The sequence below is a fragment of the Balaenoptera borealis genome (assembly GCF_965194805.1).
Source record: "Balaenoptera borealis genome assembly, chromosome: 3".
In the NCBI taxonomy this organism is placed as follows: domain Eukaryota; kingdom Metazoa; phylum Chordata; class Mammalia; order Artiodactyla; family Balaenopteridae; genus Balaenoptera; species Balaenoptera borealis.
Genome location: NC_138866.1, coordinates 83,915,392 through 83,924,393, shown reverse-complemented (window position 1 = coordinate 83,924,393; position 9,002 = coordinate 83,915,392). Strand labels below are relative to the sequence as shown.

General features: G+C 53.4%; 1 protein-coding gene across 2 annotated transcripts; it reads right to left on the bottom strand.

Moving 5' to 3' along the window:
- Positions 1-716: 716 nt before the first annotated feature.
- Positions 717-8,488, bottom strand: VPS18 (VPS18 core subunit of CORVET and HOPS complexes). Of its 2 annotated transcripts, XM_082387222.1 has the most exons (5): positions 8,350-8,488; positions 7,134-7,275; positions 4,882-4,973; positions 2,877-4,747; positions 717-2,063 (listed from the first exon to the last, which is right to left on the bottom strand). In XM_082387222.1, exons 1-5 carry the CDS (start codon positions 8,438-8,440, stop codon positions 1,338-1,340), a joined length of 2,922 nt encoding a protein of 973 aa, XP_082243348.1. In that variant the 5' UTR covers positions 8,441-8,488; the 3' UTR covers positions 717-1,337. The 2 variants fall into 2 exon arrangements, with proteins under 2 accessions (XP_082243348.1, XP_082243349.1); XM_082387223.1 differs by lacking the exon at positions 8,350-8,488 and having other exon boundaries at positions 4,882-5,021; positions 7,134-7,248.
- Positions 8,489-9,002: the final 514 nt, after the last annotated feature.

The following is a 9,002-nucleotide window of genomic DNA, read 5'->3' as shown; positions in this document are numbered from 1 at the left end:
CATTATGGTTAAGGGACTTCCCTGGCGGTCCAGTGATTAAGACCATGCGCTTCCAATGCAGGGGGCACAGGTTTGATTCCTGGTCAGGGAAATAAGATCCCGCATGCCGCGCAGCTTGGCCAAAAAAAAAAAAAAAAAAAAAAAAATCATGGTTTAATGCCAGACAGTGGTAGGGCAGTATCAAAACTGGGCAGAAGTTGAGAAGGAAGGGATGCAGGCTGGCAAAGAGAGGGGCAAGCAAAATCTAGCATGCGTAAGGGCCAGTGGAGGGAGGAAGAATGAGGGGCTTAGATTTATGGTTAGGCAGTGGCGATTACCAGAAAACTCTTGGGAACAACTAGGGAGGGAAGAGACCAAGGAAGCACCAGCGGAGAAAGTGACTTGAGAAATCAGCGCCCCCTGCTGCCTGAGTGTGGAGGGTTCTGTGGGGAGCAACACCACCTGCTGGCCGAAGGGAAGAACAGTCCCTGCTCCTAGACTTGGGAGGGTGGGCCCTAATTCCCAACCGAAGCCTGGAGTCAGAATGGATACAGTGGAAGGCAAAGAAGTGAGCAGAAAATGGCAAAATCATCCTGTCACATCTCCAGGAAAAGGAGCAAGGGCCAAGGCTTGAACATGCAGGGCCCTGGCAGCTTCCCCGTGACACCCTAGCCCCTCTTGGAGATCACTCACACACCACTCTGCCCAGCATCAACACAAAGCCATCAACTCCACAGTCACCAGCACAGACAGTTTAATGCTCTCCACCCCATCACCATCTCCCACTGTCCTCTGTGAGGCCCTCTGCCCCAGGGTACCCCTCACACTGGAGCCCCAGACAGTGTGCACAAGAGCATGCCCACCATCAGCACCACCTTTCCCCCCACCCCATGCCCAGGACTTGGAGGGGTTGTCTTTTCACCTGTGGGACCTAGAAGCTGACAGAAGAGAGGGCTTCTGAGGGAGAAGAGCCACAGAGTGAAAAGGAATAATGGTAGGTAGTGCTCCAGAAAGAGAACATGATGTGTGTGAGGAGGGAAAAGGAAGAAAGAGCTGTTAGATGCAGGGGGGATGGTAATGGGGTCAGAATTCTGACTTCTCCAGGCTAAGGCCCTCTGTTGGGAAGCAGGCTGACGGCCTGGCGAAACAGCAGCTCTAAGGCAGCCCTGAAGAACAGCACGGGCAGCTGGCAGAATGCACTCACAGCTCACCCCTCGAGGACAACAGCTATAATTCCGCTCCCCCCACCACAGTCCCAGCCCAGCAGCCTCCAGGAGACCAAGGACAGATGACGCTGTGGCCTTCCCAAGAAGGGACAGCCCCCGACCGCCTGCCCGCCTATCGGGGTTGACACATTCCTACAACCAACTGAGGTGCTCCTCCTCGTAGCGCTGAGGGTCGATGAAGGGCCGGTCAATAGAGCGGATCATCAGTTCCCCACAGTACACGCACTCAGCGGCCACCAGTTCATCCAGGTCAGCCTTGAGCTGTTCCCGGCTGGGCCCCCCGGTGGCAGCGCCCCCCTCGGCCTCCTTAGCCCGGGCAGAGCCCTTGGCAGGGGGTGGAGTGGTGCCCAGCTTTCGCTGTAGCTCCTCGAGCCGGGCCTGCTTGTAGGCCGGCAGGCCAGGCCGCACGGCCTGCAGCAGGCAGTCAGCGTGGAACATGTGGCCACAGAGGAAGAGGTAAAAAGGGCGGTTGAGCAGGGGAAAGTCGCAGGTGGCACATTTGTCCTGGGGCTCCACGGTGCCATAGCGGCCCCGCAGCTCCTGCAGGTCTCGCCGGATGCGCTGGGCGCTGGCCGTGGCCTCTTCCATCTCCCGCTGCAGCTCTTGGATGTGGTGGTTGTAAGCCTTCAGCGAGCTGCAGATCGCCTCCTTGAAGTGGTCGATGGTGACGAAGTCAGGGAAGAAAGGCAGCACGTCCTCGATCTTGAGCAGGGGGCAGCTGGCCAGGCAGGCCATGGCCGTCTGCACATCCTCCTCCTCCTGCACCACATGCCGAGCGATCTTCAGCCACAGCTTCTTGCGCAGCTCCTCATCTTCCTCGGGCAGGTCAGCACACTGCTTGGCCAGGTCCACGTCCACCTGTGGGGAGGCTGAGAGTGTTAGGGTCAGGTCCCACTCAGGACAGGGTCTGTGGGAAAGACAGAGGCCCAGCACTCCTGGCAGCAAGTAAGACGGGGCTTCTCGGGGCTGGGAAGGAACCTGTCTCGGTAATGGGCCTGCCTCTGTCAGAGCTATGCAAACGCTACTTACGACGGTGGGCCTGCAATTTTAGTGAATTTACAAATCACCTGGGGAGCATATCCAAAATACAGATTTCTGGGCCCCACCCAGACATTTTGATTCAGTAAGTCCTGGGTTCAGACCCAGGAATTCAATTTTTTTTTTTTTTGGCCTCGCTGCGTGGCTTGCGGGATCTTAGTTCCCCGACCAAGGATCGAACCCACGCCCTTGGTAGTGAAAGTGCAGAGTCCTAACCACTGGACCGCCAGGGAATTCCCTCGAATTTTAAATAGCACTTCACACGATCCTACGCAGGTAATAATTCATGATTTGAGCAATGCAACTCAGCACTTTCCCCTTCTGCAATCGTGGCTAGCAGGTATGCAGAACTTACCTGTGAGGGAAGTACTATAACATCATCCCCATTTTGCATCTGAATCATCTGAGGCAAAGAGAGGTTCAGAAACCAGCCAGAGGTCACACAGCTTAGTAAGAGGCAGAACCAGAATTCAAACCCTGACTTGAGTCTGTGTTCTTAACCTCTATACTACAGTTCCTCTCTGGGAGAGAAGCCAGCACCCCCTAGCCACAGTGTCCCTCCGACCCTTCAGCACCTGAAGCTACTGCTCTCCAGGTCCCTCTCCTGGACAGGGTCAAGGCTCATTGGCTCACCTGCAGGGCCAGGTCCACAGCCTCCTCATACAGCTCCAGGACCTTGTAGACGTGGACGCAAGCATGGTGGTGGCCATGCTCAGCACAGAGCCGCAGCGCGTACTTGAGGTCATAATGCACCCGGTGCGGGCTGGCCCCGGCCTGCTCGAGGTAGGCCAGCAGCGAGGCTGGCTGGCCTCGGGCATAGAGCGACAGCAGGTAATTGTGAATGGCCTGCTCAGTCTCGCCCAGCACGTTCACGCAGAACTCCATGTAGCGGATGGCCTGGCTCACCTGCTGGGCCTCGCCACCCTGGCTGTAGTTCACCAGGGCAGGGATGAGCTGCCGGGCATCCAGCCGGCTGCCCAGCTCAATCCAGGCGTCCACCAGCTGGCGAGGGATGTGACGGATGAGGATGGGTGAGAACTTGTAGAAGAGCTGGGGGTCACGGTGGCGGGCCAGCACGGCCAGGGCCTCCTCGTAGGCCTCATGCTGGCAGTGGTATGCCACCACGCGCTCGTAGTCCTGCATGATCACAGCGAAGTATACCATGTGCTCTGTGTCCCCGTGGCTGGCGAGCAGCTCGTGGATGGAGGCCCGGCTGGCGAAGAGCCACTCCTTGTGGCGGGGGCTGCTTAGGAAGGCGCGGAAACGCTCCCGGGTTTCCCGGTAGAGGTTCAGGGCCTCAGGGTCACCCTGCAGGGCCCCGAGTCGGCTCAGGTAGAGCTCCGTCAGCCAGGCGGTAAGCAGCGTGGCCTGGGTGCGCTCAGCAGGCTTCAAACTGGCCAGTTTTCGCTGCAGGAACTCGGCCAGCGCCTCCTCCTGGTGGGCCTCCAAGAACTTGAGGGCAATCTCTTCAAAGTAGCTCTGAGTCAGGGCGTAGCAGCGGGCACTCTCAAGGTAACGATGCTGGCGGAAGCAGAAGTCGGCCTCCCGGGCCAGGACCGTGTCCAGGCAGTCAGGCCGCTCTCGACAATACTCTTTGGCCAGGTCGAAGCGGTTCATGTCCAGGTAGGTGCGCCAGACATCCCGGGCCTCCCGCTGTACCTGGTAGCGGAAGACGGCCCGCTCGGTGTGGGTCCACAGGTGGCCCGTGGAGGAGTCCTTCACCATGTGCTTCAGCAGCCCAAACTTCTCCAGGAAGTGGTCCCGCAGCACCACCTGCCCCGTCAGCGTGCACACCGCCTCCACCCGGTCCGCCAGCAGCAGCAGGAAGTGGAACTGGGTCAGGACGATGGCCAGGGGTGGGCTGGCCCCAGGACCCACCCCCTCTGGGTACTCCCAGACCCGCTCCTCGCTCAGCAGGGAGTCGGGACGCCCGCAGTCCAACGAGCCATACAACACGCCATCCCCCATCATCCAGGCGAAGGCCCGGGGCGCAGAGCGCAACTTTGGGGTGTAGAAGGCCAGCTCACTGTAGCCCAGACTGCTGGGGAACTCACGGAATGGGGGTGGGTGGTCAGTGTAGGCAGCAAAGAGCCCCGAGAAGCCTTGGGCCTCTGCTCCCTCGGCTGCTCGGCCTATGAACTGGAAGAGGCGCTGCCGAGTGGTGGCGATGACAAAGCCACGCCCTTCAGGGCCCCGCTCCGCCTCGAGGGAGCACACAGGTGCTGGGCCCCCTTCTTCATTTAGCACATACAACGGACGGAAGTAGAGATCCGGGGCAGGGCCGAAAAGCCCACCCTCACTGGCCGAGAGCTCTGCTTCAAAGATCTGGCCTTGGGCAGTGCCGACCAGGATGGGGCCTGTGCTGCTCTCGGTACCCAGGGCCTTGTTCCAGCCCACACTCTCCACCAGCTGCCCCTTCCAGCGTGCCAGGGGCCGAACTTTCTGTCCATTACGGTTCACGTAGAGGACCTCAGTGCTGCTCAGAGCGATCAGCAGGTGAGAGCCTGGAGTGGGGGAGAGCATGGCACCCTAGAGGATGCTGCCATTCCCACCCTCAGATCCCACCCACCCAGGCAGTGACCTACCCTCAACACCCCCCACCCCCTACCCCCCATCTCAGAACTCTACCACCACTTACCAGTAGGGTCCAGGAACATCTTGTGAACTTTGGCATCATCCTTGCGCCCCAGCTCCATGTGGTTGGGTTCATTTGCTTTGCCTAAGTCAATGCTGTTGGGACAAGAGTCACAGCCTCACTCCAGAGAAGGGCAGATCCTTCTGTTGAATCACAGACCTCTTTATAATCTGATGAAAGGCACAGCCTTTCTTCCCTGAAATCTACATAGACGCATAAAATTCTGAATACAATCCCAAGGGAACTCTGAAACACATATGGGGTCCTCCTTAAGAATGCTCAGCTCTGAGAACACCCCCACTTCATTCTGAGAAGTCACTAAGCAGAAGTCTTTTCCTTCTGCTCAACATACCTCCAGTGCATCTAGGAAGATAGGCAGGGGTATCCCAGAATGCTGGGGTAAAAAGGGAACAACAAATAGTAGCTAGTGGTTACTGAGCACTTTCCATATACCAAGCACCATGCCAAGAGCTTGAGCTAGTATGACCTCAATTAACCTTCACAATAACCTTGAGGGGTGCTCCCTTAAGATTATTTCCTATTTAAGGTATTTCCCTTATTAAATTCTTTTCAAATTATATGCTCACTCTAACTAAAGAATCAATACAACAGTGTATGAAGAAAAAGTTAATGATTTTCTTCCCAAACTCCTATTATTCCCAACGGAAAAAACTGATGTTAACATCTTTCTCCATGTTCATAATAGAAACAAGCTTATTTTATCAGTTTTTACAAAAATGTTTTCACATTGTATATATGTGTGTGTATGCATATTAATTTATAATTTGCTTTTCTCAATGATATTTCATGAACGTCCCACTGGGTCAACAGATACAGCTAACTCATTGTTTTAATAACTGCATAATATTCCCTTTTATGGGTGAACTATAACTTAATCATTTTCCTATTGATGGATATGCAGCTTGGGTCCAGTTTTTCCTACCACAAATACTGCTGGAATCAACATCCTTGTATCTATACCTTTGCAAACTGGTACTTTTCTTTCTATGGTATGTATTCCCCAAAGTGGGATTGCCAGGTCAAAGTTATAGATATTTCAGTGTTTAACAGACATTGCCAGATTATTTCTCCAAACGATGGTGGCAGTTTATACTCTTTCCACCAATGTATGAGAGTCCATCTCTGTGTATCTTCACCAGCATCATATATTACTGTTTAAAATTTTTGCTAATCTGATAGGTTAAAAAAAAATGGTATCTTACTGTGATTTTGATTTGCATTTCCCACAGGTTGAAAATTATTTTCAGATGTTTACTGGAAAATTTGGAGTTCCTCTTCTGTGAACTGCTTGTTTATATTGTTTACCCTCCCTTTTCTACTGAACTGTCTTTTTTTTTTTTTTTTTCACAGCTTGCGGGATCTTAGTTCCCCAACCAGGGACTGAACCTGGGCCCCAGCAGTGAAAGCGCCGAGTCCTAACCACTGGACCACAAGGGGATTCCCTGGACTGTCTTTTTCTTATTAATTTCTAAGGGCTTTTTAAGGAACAGAAAAGTAAATCTTCAGTCATATGTGGAAAAACATTATTTTCCCACCATCTTTTGTCCTGACCTGCTTCATATGCTTTTTTATTTTTATTTTGTCATAACAGCAATCACCACGTGGTCAAATCTATCTACCTTTTCCCTTGTAGATTCTGGATTTTCTAGCTTGAGTAAGAAGGTCTCTCTTCACCCCAAGAACATAGAAATTTATTAAATATTCTTTTAATATTCACACTATTTTTTATATTCAAATAATTATTTCACTTAGAATTCATTTTTATGATACAGAGGTTTAGCTCTGTTTCATCCCAGATGGTTATTCTGGATAGATAAACAATTTTGCTGACACCTTTGTCATATATTAGTTCCATTTACTTATACTATTTATTTCCAGTTTTATTGAGATATTTTATTTCCATTTATAGTGTATTTACTTCAGGACTCTAGACCGTTCAGCTTATCTACATGACTAACTTGTGGGTTGGTACCGTCTTTAACAGATGAAGGGACGTGTTCAGAAAGACTGGGTGACTTGCTCAAGATTCCATCCCTGTTAAGTGGGAGAGCTGAGCTCAGAGTCCGGGTCTACTACGCTACACTGGTTCTCTTTAGGAAGGGATAGGATATTTCCTGAAAATTCCAAATCCACTGTTTAACCTGCCCAGAGTGGAAAAAAGGCCCGGTCAGTCAGTAGTTCCAAAATACCACCAATCCACTCCCTACTCCTAAACCTTTCGGGTCCTCACTTACCGGAGTAGTGTATCCTTGCCCAGGCTCATGCAGAGCTGATTGCAGGAGATGACAAGACTGGTGATACGCTCAGAAGGGGTAAAGTCAATGCGCTGCCTCGTGAAAATGGGCACTTCCTTCTCTAGCTGGGCATTCACATATCCTAGGTGAGGAGCCAAGGAAAGGTTAGCTATGGAACAGAGGGAGGAAGGGCAACATATTCCTCTCCACCTTCCCAACATATTGCTACCCCAGGACCTTGGTTAGCCAACACCTGAATATCAATATATCAAGCAGTTTGCTAATCACCTCTACATTAGTCCTAGGCTACATTAGGGGTTCTGGGCTCTTCCCACATCTCTGAAAGCAGTGAGGGGTTGATTCTTTGAACCCTTGGTATGCTGTTACACCATGATATACCTGTTCCCAGTGGTAATGGGGTGGGCGGGGAAGGGTTGGGTGTTCTCCCTTATCAATCTTTGGCCAAGCAATCCCAGCTCAACTAAAGTAGTCTAGTTCCGCTCTCTCCCCTCCTTGCCCATGCAGTAATACTCTGTGAGTCTCCAGAAGAATGAGGGTGGAGGGATCCTTGGGGAATGCTTCCAATCAGTTGGTTAACAAACTGCTGGTGCTTTCTCTCTAGTCTTTACTCTTATTCTTTACCATTGCTCAAAATATTCCAGAGCTTCAGACCCCTCTGCCAACTCTGCACTACTTTCTACAAAAATTTCCCCTCAATGCCCAGCTGCACACAGCTCTAGCAAAAGCCTAAAGTACTTCATTTTCCCCTGTTCAGTGACAAAGTTCCCTCTAGGACCATCCCTCCTTCCCCTACGACACTCCCATTTCACCAGTTCTTTGCCCACTCTCTTCCTCTCACCTCCAGAAGGGGCCTGGTGGGAAAAACACCGAATCAGATGAAGCCTATTCTCATCTGAGCCTGTTCTCAGTTTTCCCAACTGCGGCCCTCTAAGCAAGACACTTCCTTATCTGAGTCCCAGTTCCCTCTTAGAAGGACTCTAGTGGCAGGGCCTAGATCACGCGGCTGCTCTTGCTGCTCTTTCAATCTTCGACCATCCACCAGCTGGGGGCCATAAGAGCCTGAGGAGAATCAAGGGCCTAGACCCGGACTGCACGTCCAGGAGGTGAACCCGAGCTCCTGGAGCCACCCCCTCCGCTCCTCTCTTGCAGATGCCAGGAGAGCTAAGAGGTGCAGCGGCGCCCTCACTTCCCTTACCCGAGTGGGGGATGCCGACGCTGGGGCAGCCGGGCTGCAAGAAGGCCGAGCGGGAGAGGGAGTCCTCGTATTCATCCAGGATAGACGCCATGGTACCCGGCCTGTGGGTCCTCCGTCTTGGGCCCAGGGATTACAACAGGGCTCCCCCCAGGGATCCCCGTCTCCCCGGATTGGAAGCTGCGACTCCCCAGCCTCGACAGGGATCTGACAGATCCTGGCAATCCGCCGCCGCCGCCGCCGCCGACTCCTCCTCTGTAAAATCCTGAGGATCTTCTCACTCTCGCCTTACAGAGCGAGAAGACCGGGGAGCTCTCCCCCTTGAATCTGGCGCAGTACTGCACCCAACTCCCGCCCCCAGGAGATCACCGGCTCCCCCTAGCCGAACTCAGGTGATCCCAACCTCGCCCGAGCAGCTCAGCTGACTCCCGCCCCCCGGACGCGCGCCTATAACGTAACTTCCGGGTTCTCAGACGCCCACGTTTGCTCCCGCAGGAACGTCGCGAGGCCGGCCCCTGGGAGGTGCGGTGAGGACTGCGGCGGGAGGGCGGGGCCGGGGTGGTGGTGATGTGGGGGGGCTGGGCAAGGCCTATCCCGCTCTCGAGGGGAGTCGGGTGGGGGAGCGTTGCACATGTCCGAGCTGTAGACACGCTGGG